This window comes from Coenobita brevimanus, chromosome 18 (genome assembly GCF_032717465.1).
Source record: "Coenobita brevimanus isolate Jiangsu-jjx chromosome 18, ASM3271746v2, whole genome shotgun sequence".
In the NCBI taxonomy this organism is placed as follows: Eukaryota; Metazoa; Arthropoda; class Malacostraca; order Decapoda; family Coenobitidae; genus Coenobita; species Coenobita brevimanus.
The window spans coordinates 7,861,987-7,876,625 of NC_136971.1; the positions used below are offsets into that span (position 1 = coordinate 7,861,987).

The 14,639-nt window shown below is 41.9% G+C and overlaps 1 protein-coding gene across 2 annotated transcripts in view; it reads left to right on the forward strand.

The window, feature by feature from the left end:
- Nipped-B (Nipped-B cohesin loading factor) overlaps positions 1–14,639 on the forward strand; it is a 224,105-nt gene that overhangs the window by 80,870 nt on the left and 128,596 nt on the right. Inside the window, exons 6-10 of one of the 2 annotated variants that reach the window (XM_080266118.1) lie at positions 2,788–2,864; positions 3,385–3,467; positions 9,888–10,042; positions 10,728–10,873; positions 12,502–12,715. In XM_080266118.1, the coding sequence (XP_080122244.1) occupies positions 2,788–2,864; positions 3,385–3,467; positions 9,888–10,042; positions 10,728–10,873; positions 12,502–12,715 (675 nt within the window). The remainder of the gene's footprint in view (positions 1–2,787; positions 2,865–3,384; positions 3,468–9,887; positions 10,043–10,727; positions 10,874–12,501; positions 12,716–14,639) is intronic. The other variant, XM_080266119.1, reaches the window with a different exon arrangement.

Consider the following 14,639-nt stretch of genomic DNA (forward strand, 5'->3'; position numbering starts at 1 on the left):
TTTCAAACACAAAGAAGCACATAAATATACATGGTATAGAGGAAACGGGGATCGTGTTGAAAGAAGCCTGATTGATTTCGTGCTTGTAGAGAGGTCGATGATGGGAATGGTTGCTGATACGGGGGCTGTGAGAGGTTGATGTGGAGGTCTGTCTGATCATATGATCGTGGTATGCAAGATCAAGCTGAGAGGAGTGAGGTGGATCAAGAGAGTGAGACGCAGTCAGGGAGAAAGGCTGAAAGTTGAGAAGCTGAGGATCAAAGAAATGGCAGATGATTACAGGACCAAAGTAGAGGATGAGTTAGAATCAGTGAACTGGAATGAGTTGGATCAGGACAGCCTGTGGAATGCATATAGGGATTGCTTAGGAATGCTAAAGTGGTGTGTGGTGTGTGGCAAGAGTGTCAACAATAAAGGAGGGTACGGAATGATCAGATGAGGAGGTTAAGAGAGTGGTGGAGGAATAGAGGATGAAGTGGCTAAATTGGTTACAGGATAGGGGTTCAGTTGAAGTAAGAACTGAGTATATCAGGAGCAAGAAGCATGTAAAGAGACTAGTTAAGAGGAAAAAGGAGGAGGTAAATGATGATCTGGGAAGAAAAATGAATGCAAACTACTCTGAAAATATGAAGTTATCCTGGAAAGAGGTGCAGAAATGTAGAAGTGAAAGTGGAAAGAAATGTGATGGTGTGAAAGATGCAGGTGGTAGGTTACTAACCCATGGAGGTGAAGTAAGGACCAGTTGGAAAGAATATTTTGAAAACCTGATGAATGGGAATATAGCAGAGTGGCTGTAAACATGATTGTTTTTGGGGGTGTGCAGAGAAGGAATGCAGTGACAGGAGACGTGACAACTTGCACAGGTGAAGAGCACTGTGAAATGGCTGAAAAATGGGAAAGCAGCTGGGGTTGATGAGGTGTATGCAGAGATACTTAAGTGTAGTGAAGAGAGTGGAATGAAGTGCTTGTTGGAGATATGCAAGAAGGCATGGATGAGTGAAACTGTGCCTGCAGAGTGAAAAAAGGCTGTGATTGTACCCCTGTACAAAAAGGTGAGTGAAGTGAGTGCAAGAATTATCTTGGCATAAGTTTATTGTGATAGGGAAGGTATATGGAAGAATTATTATAAAGTAAGAGAGATATTAGAAGTCCTAGTGAGTGATGATCAGGGTGGCTTTAGGAGTGACAGGGAATGTGTGGATCAAGTGTATGCAGTGAGACAGATAGCAGAGAAGGCATGTGAGAAGGACCAGAAGGTGTTTATGGCATTCATGGATCTGGAAAAAGCATACAACAAAGTAGACAGAGAAGAATTATGGAAAGTTTTGTGCATGTATGGTGTAGATGGTAAGCTGCTACGTGCTGTCAAGAGTTTTTATGATGGTAGCGAAGCATTTGTAAGAATTAATGGGCATCTAAGTAAATGGTTCACGATCGGTGTGGGCGTGCAACAAGGTTGTGTGATGTCCTAATGGTTGTTCAGTATACAGTATGTATGGATGGGGTGATGAGAGAAGTAAAAACATGAGTAATGGAGAGCGGGATGGCGTTGGTAATCAATGGTGATAGATGGAATATCTCAAATTTGTATGTTGATGATGCAGTACTGCTTGCAAGTACCAGACAAGAACTTGGTAGGCTAGTGCAGAGTTTTGTTGATGTCTGTGAGTGTCGTGCCTTGAGAGTAAATGTAGAGAAGAGTAAAGTGATGGTTATTGAGAGAGAAGGTGACCCCCAGTGTGATGTCACAGTGAATGGAGAGAGCCTGGAATTGGTGAGAGCGTTCAAGTACTTGGGCACAGTGATAGAAAGGAGAGGAAAATGTGCAAAGGAAGTTGAAAGTAGAGTGATACAAGGAAGAAAAGTAGCTGGTGTAATGAAGGCCTTGATAAGAAACAGAGGCTTGAGTTTTGCAGCTGCACGAGGCTTACATGAGGGAGTGTTAGTGCCAGCTTTAACATATGGGTGTGAGACTATGATGTGACATGAAAATGAAAAGTCAAGAGTAAGAGCAGTGGAGATGGGACTGCTGAGGAATGTATGTGGAGTACAGAGGGTGGATAGGATACAAAATACAGTAATATGATTCATGAAAGGTGTGGAGTGAGGAAGTCGGTGGACACTAGAATCGAAGAGAATGTCCTGGGATGGTATGGTCATGTGGAAAGAATGGATAATAATAGAGTGGTGAAAAAGGTATATCGAGCGAATTTGAAGGAGGGAGGAGGCGAGGTAGGCCAAGAAGGTGGAGAGATATTGTCAATGAGTGTTTGAGGAAGAGAGGTTTGGAAGTCGGTGACAAGAGATCGAGCTGGCTGGATGAATGTTGTGAGGAGAATTGCATGATCAGGGATTTTGGCACCCCTTGTGAGCATGGCAACGTTTGGATTGACCCAATTGGATACGTTTGTGCGAAGCTGCAGAATGTAGTGAATGTTTTTGGCGTATCCGGTAGAGCTAGGATTCCGGGGGCTTTAATGATGAGTGAATGGGAGCTTGGCCTATTTGGATTGGGCAAGTTTGTGCTGTCTGGACATTGCTACTCCTCACCCTGCCCTTGGGTGGGAAAGGTGGTCTGTATGATGATGATGATGATTAGTGGTATGTGATGAATGTATGGTCTGTTCCACTGGGTTAATAATTGATAGTTACATGTTATTGTGTTCCCTTTTCTGAGTTTAGATTGCACCCACCCCTTAAAGTAGTGGAATATAAGAGGAGAACTGTATTTATAGTGTCATCATCATCATCATCATATTTATTTATTTATTTATTTTTTCCCCCCAGAACAAAAGGAGCATGTTGGTACTACGGGGAAGAACATGAAGGAGCCAGTAGTAGTGCTCAATAAGCTCTCCTCGGAGGTAGGTTTTTGCTTGTAGCTGCCCTAAATGGAAACTTCTAGAATATGGCTAGTTATTATTAAACACAGTCTTGGTGCATGTCTGACGGTTGTTTACAATACAAGAGTTCTTAAAGTTTTTTCTACATTTTGGAATATACTACTGAAGGCACAGGTGTTAATGAACAAGGTATTCACTGCTGTTGAGCAGTTTTAAGTAAAAGCAGTATATCAGACATGTTTGATTACCTGTCAGATTAGTTACAGTTAGTCAGTTTTTGTAGTTAATGGTATTGGTGCTACACATTTTTGCTGTTATTTCAGTGCTTTTACTCTTATCTTTATAGATTTGTAGTGTAGCTATTGAAATTTTTAAAGTTCAGTGTACCACGTTGCTTGAATTCATAATTAAATTGAAATAGTGTGATTGCTCAACAGAACTCGGACTCTTCAGTATAAAAAGAAAAGTTGTTATTGGTGTTTTAATATACAAAATTGTTTAAATATATTGTGCTTACCTTGCCTCTAATTTACCCTCACAGGAGCTTAGGTCAATGTCCCGTGTGCCTAAAGTGGGAGGAACCAATGCTAAACATATTAGCAATGCTGATTCGGCCAAGAACAGGTGAGAACTGTATGTAATGCGTGCCACTGGAAGTAAGGAGGGATTGAAGGGCTAGGAGGCATTTTGTTCTTGCCCATTTTATTACTCGCTGGGATTAGGGAATGAATTGCTGCGGGTAAGGGTTAGGAAATTTTTAAGCGCTTCCTCCTTCCCAGTGTATTTCTGCATGTGCACACTCTTAATCCACATCTTTTGCATATCACATTGCTGCATTTCTTGTCCTAGCCACTGTACACACACCACACAAATTCTTCATTTCTGCTCTTCTCACTGTATTCTTGTCTTTTCAGTCTCATGCAGCACAGAAGTCTCATGTCAGTACTCTGATGTAGGAACACTTGCATGTTGTCTCCACCCAGATATGACTTGTATCAAGGCCATCTTTGAATTACCCACCTGCCATCTCTGAGCCACTCGACTTTCCATTTCCTTTACACACTTGCCTCCCCCTGCCCTCCCAGTACTGCACTGATGCACTTTATAACATGGAATATGAAAGGGAAATATACAGAATTGCTAAGGTATAGGAAATACAATAATATAATATGGTGTATTCATAATATATAGTGAAAGAAGAAGTGCTAGGAAGCCTTGTAAGCTTTCAATAATAGGGCAAATCTGTTATGGTAGGTAAATAAGTAGTTCTGTCCATGTGCACAGAGATTCCTAGTTGGAAATGTTAGAAAAAGAAAAATAATTTAAACTAGATGAAAAGGTAATAGGCATAAGTTGATGTGGAATTGCTCAGTGAAAAAAAAATGATATTATGATGTGGATATATTAAAAGAATGTCATCATCATCATCATCCAGACCTCCTGTCCCACCCTAGGGCAGGATGAGGAGTAGCAACTTCCAGACCGTCCAAGTTTGCCCAGTCCAATGGGCCACGCTTCCAGTCACACATCAGTCAAGCCCCCTGAATCCTGGCTCTATCTGATACAGCAAAAACTTCCACTACAATCTGTAGCTTCACATAAATGTGTCCGATAGAGTCACTCTGAACGCTGTCATGTTAAAAAGGGGTGCCAAATTCCTGATCATGCAATCCTCTTCACAACATTCATCCAGCCAGCTCGATCTCTCGTCAGTCCCCTAGCCTCACTGACTTCCATACTCCTCACATGCTCATCCATCATATCCCTCCACCTTGTCTTGGCCTACCTTGCCTCCTCCCTCCTTCAGATTCACTCAGATATACCTTTTTCACCACTCTTGTTATCAGTTCTCTCCACATGACCATACCATCTCAGTACACTCTCTTCGATTCTGGTGTCCACAGACTTCCTAACCATGCATCATTCATGAATCACATTATTTTGTATCCTGTCCACTCTGTACTTCACACACATTCCTCAGCAGTCCCATCTCCACTACCCTTACTCTTGACTTCATTTTCATGCCACACAATAGTCTCACACCCATATGTTAAAGTTGGCTCTAACAGTCCTTCTATAGCCTTGCACAGTGCAACACTCAAGCCTCTATTCCTTATTAGCCCCTCCCATCCAGGTGACATGTACAGTATACATGTCTTTCCGGGGCCATCCGGGGGTCGTGGATACATGATCTAGTGTTTTGTAGTATTATTGTTATTGTATTATTATTATTATGATTTTAGCATTATATTATAATATGCTATATTATAGTTTTAGATGAGATATTATGGTTTAAATAAAGGTGATTTTTAAGAAAAAACACCTTCTGGTGGTTTGGGTGGTGAAAACAACTCCTGGACGTGATGGGTTAAGGCCTTCATAGCACAAGCTACTTTCCTTCCTTGTGTCACTCTACTTTCCACTGCTTTTGCACATTTTCCTCTCTTTTCTATCATTGAACCCAGGTATTTGATCTCTCACACCAATCCCAGTCTCTCCAACTGTAACATCACACTGGGAATCACCTCTCTCGATTACCAGCACTTTACTGTTTTCTACATTTGTTCTCAAGGCACGACGCTCACAGACCCTCCAAAGAAATGTCAACTGTGGCACTTTGGAGGTTCGGATTGGGAAGCCCTCAGGCAGTGCTTCTTTGATTTTCCCCGAAATGATTGTTGCTTCTATGGCTGGGAGCCATCTGAGTGTGCCTTACACATTATCGAGATTGTTCTCTTGGGCATGGAAGCATGCATTCTCTTCTCATATCCTTTGACTAATGCAAGAAAGTCTTGGTTTAATCACACTTGTTCTAATGCTGTCCACAACAAGGAGAGGGCCTATAAAAGGTACCAGAACTGACCCACCCCTGAATCACATCTTTATGTTTCTGCCTGGAATTGTGCTAAGTCTGCTCTTTGCTCTGCTAAAAATAATTTCATCCGTGCTAAATGCTCTCAACTCTCCAACTCGAATTCTTCCTGCTCCTTCTGGCACCTTGTCAAACACCTTTCTAACAACTTTACCTCACTATCCTTCCTTCCTCTATTCTACTCTGATGGTTCTGTAGCTGTTACTTCTACTGATAAAGCTGATCTCTTCGCTCAGACTTTCTCCTCCAATTCCACCTTAGACGATTCGGGTGTTGTTCCTCCATCACTTCCCCCCTCTGACTTCCTCATGGCTGACATTAAAATTTCTTCAGCTGATGTATTTTCTGCCATTACTGGCCTCAATACTAACAAGGCATATGGGCCTGATGGAGTCCCTCCTGTTGCCCTCAAGAACTGTGCTTCTGTGTTTACGCCCCACCTAAGTAAATTCTTTTGCCTTTGTCTGTCAACTTATACCTTCCCTTCTTGGTGGAAGTTTGCTCTCATTCAGCCTGTCTCAAAGAAGGGTGACCATTCCCAACCCTCTAACTACTGTCCAACTGCTTTAACATGATGTGTCTCAAAAGTTTTCGAGTCAATTCTTAATAGAAAAATTTTTAAAGCATCTTTCCTATCACAACCTTCTTTCCTATCGTCAGTATGGGTTCCGTCAGGGACGCATCACTGGCGATCTTCTCACCTACCTATCAGACTCCTGGTCATCCTCCTTTCGGGACTTTGGCGAAAGCTATGCCATTGCACTTGACATCTCAAAGGCTTTCAGTCGAGTCTGGCATAAATCTTTTAATTTCCAAACTGCCCTCTTACAGTTTCTATCCTTGTAATATTACCTTCATCTATAGCTTTCTTTCTGGTTGTTGTATAGCCACTGTTGTAGACAGCCATCGTTCTTCTAGATCTAACAACAGTGATGTTCCTCAGGGCTCTGTCGTATCACCAACTCTCTTCCTTTTATTCATCAGTGACCTTCTAAGCTGTATTACTAACTCTATCCACTCCTACCCAGATACTCTACTCTTCACCTTTCCATTCGGTTCTTGCAATGTCCATCTCAGCAGTTACTTCAACAAACGAGGGATGAGGCTATAGCACACCTAATGTCTGACTTGGCTCGTATCTCTGACTGGGGTAAAAATAATCCTGTTGTTTTTAATGCATCAAAGACTCAGTCCTTACACCTATCAACCTGACAGATCTTCCACAGGAGTGCCCACTATCCATCCATCATCCAATCCTACATTGCCCCATGAGGAGCTTAGGAGGCTAGGGCTAGGCAAGTTGGTCCTGACATTTAAGATGAGAATGACCAGCCTCACTCATCCCTGATTGGCATTACGTGAGCAATAAACCCCAACCACCCCATGGGTATAAACCGTCATTGGCTCAATCCGTAATTACCCACTAAACCACCAGACGCCAAAATTTGGTTATATGGTTACCACCCAGCAGAGCAAATGGTTTCCTGGTGTACAGGAAACCATTTGGCTTGTCACTCAGTGTAGAGTCACCCACAGGCAGAAGGAAGAGGAAAGAATGAAGGAAAGTAAGACAGAAGAGGGAGTGTAAAGTCATCTGTAGGCAGAAGGACGAGGAAAGAATTTACACTTCCTGTTCTGTCTTACTTTCCTTCATTCATTTTTCTTCCTTCTGCCTGTGGGTGACTCTACACTGAGTGACAAGCCTAATGGTTTCCTGTACACCATGAAACCATATACTGCATTAGGTGGTAACCATATAATCAAATTTTGGTGCCTGGTGGTTTAGTGGGTATTATAGGTGCTCCAATCGGATTGAACCAGTGCAGGTTTATATCCAAGGGGTGGTTGGGGTTTAATGCTCATGCAATGCCACTCAGTGATGAGTGAGGCTGGTCACTTTCATCTTAAATGTCAGGACCAACTTGCCCAGCCCCGGACTCGTACGCTCCTCATGGGACAACGTAGGATTGGATGATGCATGGATAGTGGGCACTCCTGTGAAGATTCTGTGGGGTTGATAGGTGTAAGCCCATTAATGTTTAATAATATCCAGTTTAATCCTGTATCATCCTTGAACATGCTCGGGGTTTCATTCACTCGGGACTTTTCTTGGAAAGATCACATTACATCTCTTGTAAAATCTGCTTCCAAGAGATTAGATGTGCTAAGCTGACTCTGTACCTTCTTTACCCCTGCACAGTTGTTGACTTTGTACATGGGTTTTATTCACCCATGTAGAGTACAAGTCTCGTGTGTGGAGGCTCCCCACATACAGCCCTTCTCAGTAGGGTGGAGTCAAAGGCTTTTTGTCTCATTAACTCTCCTCATCTTAGTGGCTCCCTTCAACCTCTGTCTCTTCGTCGCACTGTTTCATATTTATCTCTTTTCTGTCACTGCTTCAGTGGTCACTGCTCCTCTGAATTATCTTCTTGCATCTCTCCACCTCTACGACGGGCACGTAGCACCCGTCTGGCAACAAGCTCTCATCCCTTTTCTGTCCAGCTCTCTACTCCAAGAGTTAACTGTTACTCCTAGTCCTTCATTTATGCAACAGGTCAACTCTGCAACTGTATCACTGTTTGTATTTCCTGCATCCTATGATCTCCAGTCATTCAAACGCTGTGTGTCCAGGCATCGGATCTTGAATTTGGCGCTCTCTCTCTTTCTCTGTCTGTCTGTCTCTCTCTCGCTCTCTTTTTTCTTGGAAGGAAGAGTTTGCGTGCTCCTGGCCTTTGGTTCCTTCTTCCTAGCATTTAAAAAAGAGAGAGAGAGAGAGAATCGGCAAAACTCTGCACTAGTCTGCCAGGCACTTGTCTGGTATTTGCAAGTAGCACTGCATCATGAGCATAGAACAAATTTGAGATACTCCATTCATTACCAATGCCATCCCTCTCTCCATTACTCGTGTTTTTACTTCTCTCATCACCCTAGCCATATGTACAATGGAATTTCGAATTTCGACAGTTTAGAATTTGACAATTCGAATTTCGATGTGTTTTGGAGTGGTCCACTTACCTCACTTTTCAGTGCAAAATTGCATTTTTCAGTGCTCTCAGGGCCAGACTCCAGCCAAAACAAGCAAAGATAATATTTTTGATGCAAACCAAAATGCTAGAAGTGAAGGAATATTATAAGAAAAAGTATGACCCTAACCTAATATGTGACATGTCTCAAGAAGAGAATGAAAATCAGCATCATTTATTTATACATGAAGGATATGAAGATATGGTTCCGAGACAATTCACTGTCATGTCAATTCGCTGTCAGATAATTCCCTGTCAAACATGGACGCAGCCAAAGGAGAAATGGCAGTACAGGAAAGGGCAGAAATACACTAAGTATAATTTGCTGACAGTATGGCACTACAATGCAGAACTACAGTTACTTAACCACAATTATAGTTCATAAAGTTTACAGGGGGTGTGGGCAAAAAAATAATGATTTTACATAGTTAGGTTTGGAGGCGCCGCACCCAAACTAATTTTTCCCATAAGAAGTTCAGTTTAAATTTTGATGATTTGAATTTTGCGGTGATTTTTAGGCACATATGCCTGTCGAAATTCGAATTTCCACTGTACAGTATATTGAACAACCATGGGGACATGACACATTGTACAATGTACCAGAATGTACAGAGGATATAAAAGATTGGGCATAGGGCCCCAAAGAAGCCTTGAAAGTGAGATTGAGGGTAACGTTGGAAATAGCAGACAGTATGTGCTTTGGAAGAAGTATGTGGAATAGTACGGTATATTGGTCTGAGTGAAGAGGAGGAGAAGCGACTGTGAGTAAGAGAAGTATATGAAGACAGGAATTTGGAGGTACTGTAGTTTTTGTAAGACCATCCCTTATCAAAGTTTCCCAGGAGGCAGCAAGATGTGGGACGTGATGACAGTGAGTGGAAAGTCAGAGGATACTAACGCAATTTGAAAGGTTGTAAACTTTTGGTGTGTTGCAAAAATTTGGTACTTACCCAATGTTGCTCATCTTTTCCCATAGCATAGTGCAGTAGTTGTGCCTGTAGTTGTCAGTCTCTCACTGGCCACCGCTGTATGATCATGTCTTTCGACCACAGAGCTCTTCATTATTATAGTCTTTTTTCTTATGTTAAACCAGCCATTGATCCAAAAAATAGATTTTTTTATTTTTCCAACTTCCCACTACCCATTCAGCAGTGGTGGCAGCTCTCGAAGCAGACGTGGGGCCAGGGACTCTAGTCGCTACAGAGAGGTCAGCTCGGAGTCTGAGTCAGAGGAGGATGACAAGAAGAAACCTAGCAAATATTTCAAGAACAGGGAGAGGGAGCGAGAGGAGAAGAAGAAAAAAGGTGACTTTCATAACACTTTCTGTTTGTGATCAGTTTCTTAACCATCCCATGGCAATAGGGGAAGAATTTTTTTTTTTTTTTGTAAAGCGTAGGGATTTAATGATGTAGATATATATTCACAGTGAGGATGTTAGCTGAAACTATACTTTTTTATTTCTGAAGGCCTTAGCTATGCAGGTGTGACTGTGTAAGGCTTTTTCACCTGCTGGTGGTAATAAACAGTAGTATTGAGTGCTATGTAGCACCAGTACTACCATTGTGCCATGAACAAATAGCTTGGGAAGTTTTTGCTGTTTGTGGGAATGCATGTGTGTTGGGAATGTTGGCAGTCTTAAACTAACAAAAACTTTTCTTATGTACTGATTCCTTTCATTCAGCATGGACCCCTTTTATTGCATTCCTATGCTAATGTGTACTGTATTTGTACACAAATGTATTTGGTTTGATGTGTTTCGAGTGTTTGAGTCTGTTTAGCTAATATTCCTTCCAAGAAAACTTGCACGCCCAGATGGCTGTTGACCGAACCATTTTGACGTGCGAGTGGTTGCTGTATTATTAGGTGTTCATCATAAGCTCTGCACTTTTGGCATCTTTAACCTTTTTGATGCAGAAGGTCTATACCAAGCAAAAATAGTGTGAGAGAGACTACAGTGGACTGAAGAGAATAATACATGAACCTTTTCAGATAAAGCCAACCGTAAGAGAAACCGTGTGGCCTCTGATGATGAGGAATATGACCCAGAGCAGGAGAGCAAGCGAAGACGAAAGGGTGGCTGCCAAGATGAAGTTGAAGATGATGATGATGATGATTCAGATTATGAAGGAGGAAAGGTGTGTATATTGTACCATTTAGAAAGGCTCCAACGTGCTTGTTTTCACTGGTCAGCCCTGGTCACCTAATGGTGGCACTCCACGCTACTCGATCTTTGGCAGCCTCCCTATTCATTCCCGTACCGCTGAGGTCACACACTATGACATTGTCCCAAGTCTTCTTTTGTCTGCCCCTCACAACCGTACCCTCGTCATTCATGTTTCTTACCCTCCATATCCAGTTGTTGTCTTCCATCATCTCAGTGTGGGGGTGGAAGTAGCTGAATTGATGGAGACGTGGCCTGCAGTCCTAATGGATCCAGGTTCGAATCCCAGCTGGTGCAGGAAGCAGTTTAAGGATTTAAGTTTCATAAAGCAGGCATTACTGATCTACTAGAAAACCTGCTGACATGTTGTAAAAATACCCCTGCTAATACCTATACACCAGTCCCGGATGAGGCTTCCCTAGCATGTATTCAGCATGGATAGTCCCGTTCTTCCTCTTAACTCTTCATTCGTAATCATGGCCTCCCAGGCCTCGCATTCAAAGTTGCACTATACATCCATCTAATCATTGTCATTTCTGTAAATATATGCACACACACACACACACACACACACACACACACACACACACACAAAGTATAGTTTTGTTTCATTTATAATGGCTCCAACATACTTGCATGTGTTGGCCTTGGCCACCTAATGGTGGCTCTCCATACTGTTCGATCTTTGGTAGCCTTCTTATTCAGTCCCTTATCCCCGAGGTTTCATTGTAAGACTTTGTCCCAGGTCTTTTTTTTTTTTTTTTATCTGCCTCTAGCAGCCATACCGTTGATGTTCACATCTCTCACCCCCTGCACCCAGTATTCAATATACCCAAACCATCACAGGCTGTCTCCTCAGGACAGTACTCATGCATTCCAGTCCCATCCTTCCTCTGAAGTCTTCATTTGCAGTCTTAACCCCTCCACCCCAGGCCTCTCATTCGAGGACAAACTACACGGCCATCTAATTGTTACCATTCTGTTTGTTTTATGCTACAAATATCCTCTTATTTTACTGTCAGATCTCTGCTGTACAGCATTACACTCCTGACACGTGCTGCATACACGGACCCCTTAGCATGGAGATCCCTCTCATTGTCAGGAGAAGCAACAGCTTCCTGAATTTCCTCCAGTCACTCCTTACTGTAACCACAAAGCTAGCTCCAATCTTACCTCCAGCACATAATATATCCACCAAATAACAAAGCTCCTGCGCACACACAGTACCATATGCATTTCAAGATAATCATCAGTTAGGATTTGTCCTCTTCCTGAGATCAGATCCTCCTCCTTGTGTTTGTTCCTCAGTCCACAGCTTCACGTTCAAGTGTCTTAATGAATCCAGCTATGAAGTATAGGCAGGAAGTTAGTGAATTCAGTATTTGACCATACAAGGTTGCAGTTTGTGACAGTACATGTATTTGGATGATAGCGTTGCCACAAGCATATAGTTACTTGTGAAAGGGCTTACAGCTTCTCTTTCTCAGCTCTGTAATCCACTTTGTGTTTATGATGAGGAGGTCGTAGATTAGATAGGTTGGAATTTTCATCATTCATAGAAATTATGATGATAATCTGAATAATATTTTTCCTGTTTTGTAGACAAACCAACGACGATCAGGCCCTACAGCACCGCCACCTCCTGCACCCAAGAAACCCTCCTACACCAACAAGCGCATTGAGCGGAAGCTGGTTCCCCAAACAGAGAAGTTGAGTGTGGAAGAACTAATGGAGACCAGTGTCTACCAACGCTTTAACCGTGCTGTGGAGAAAATATTTGACAATACTGAGGACCTTGATCTTCATGTAGAAATTGGTGAGTAGAACTGGTATAAGAGATTTCTCTACACTTCTTATCATACCTTTAGTTTGTCATATATTTATCATGATTTTAAAAAGTATGCTCTGATCAATTTTAGTTTTGATATCCTGAAATCCCCATCCTTTTAAAGGTCATCAAGTTCAGAAATTCAGGAACGATGACCGCCATTCGTTGTGTCTTGAAATTGATCAGCGTTTAAACTGTATTGGTTCTTCAAATCTTTCTTGTGATGGTTTGGTTGAAATATATAACAATGAGCTTAGGTCAGTTTTTGACCATTATTGTCCAGAGGTAGTAAAAGCCATCATTGTACATGACAGTTCTCGGTGGTATGGTACATCCATTAATTCTTTGCATAGACAGTGTAGAAAGGCAGAACGTGTGCATGGATTGTGCAACAGACGGAATTAACTTGTTTGTGTTATACCTCTGCGAGAAGATCAGTTATGCTGTAAAAGCCCAAAAGGCAAGGTATTATCAAAACAAAGTTGATTCATATGGTGGTGGGGGAAAAAAAAAAATGCAGTTGTGAACATTTTTGATGATCAATGGAATGTAATGTAATTGTTGAACCAGCTTCTGTATCTGATGCCAAATTAGCTTCTGATTGTGCTTCATTGTTTACAACTAAGATATCTTGCATAAGAAGTGATTTAGACGGCGGTTCTACTAGTGAAATGTACTCAGTTGACTTCCAATCACAGCACATAGGGGGTTGTTTGCTTTCAATAGTTCATCTGCTGGATGTAAAGTCAGATGTTACAATAGGGAACTCAACAGAACTTTTTACCCACTCAATCTGTGTAACATGTCACAACTGCCTGATGTGTACGAGCACGAATTTTGTGCAGTCTGAGAAACATCCCTTGTTTAGGCCCCTACTCAAGAAACCTGGCCTTGATGTCAAGAGCATGACAAATTATCATCCCATCTCTAACCTGTCTTTTAATATCCAGGATTATTGAGCTGGCCATACTCGATCAACCCATGCCACTACTGGAACATATCCGAGTTATTCCTGTTGTTCAGTCACCGTACAGAAAATACCATTCAATTGAAACTGCATTAACAAAGATTCATAATGACTTGGTGGCAAACATCTGTAGTGGGGTGTCCTCTCTCCCAGTTCTGTTTGATCTGTCTGCAGTTTTTGACACAGTAGATCATAAACTATTGTTGGATGATCTGTATTTTTATGGCATTCTTGACAGTGTTCTTTTGCTTCCTAAGTTGTATCTGTCAGACAGATCTCAAAGAGTAGTTATTGATTATGCTTACTCAGATTTTGCTCCACTTTTGTTTGTAGTCTCTCAAGGATCAGTATTGGGTCCAATTCTATTTACAGTCTACACGAGTAGTTTATCATCTTTGCTTGATGCTCATGACTTGTCCCATTATTTTTTGCTGACGACTCTCGGTTCCATGTTAGGTGTCAGGTTTTAACGATACCAAGACTCAGCTTGAATCTCTAATGTCTCATATTAAGATATGGATGGCAAGGAGCAAACTTAAGCTGAATGATGGTAAAACTGAGATCATCATAGGAAACTGAAGGGGTGATGACACTTATGATGCCCTGGCTTTGATCATTTTGTGTCACAGCTTCATCCTGTCAGTTCTGTTTTTTTGTTTTTTTTAAGTCAGAGTTAAATTACAAAGAGCTTGCATATCAGAAATCTGTACTCTGTGAGAAAATTCCTGAAGAGATGTTCTCTCATAACATTGGTCCATGCAGTGGTCTTGTCTTGGGGATTGGTTTTCCAAATGATAAATGTCAGGACCAACTGCCTAGCCCCGGGCTCCTACACTCCTCACGGGTCAACATAGGATTGGATGATGGATGGATGGATATACTAACAAAAGTTCAGTCTGTGTTGAACAGGGCAGCACGGCTTATCTTTGGTCTCCCCCCGAGAAC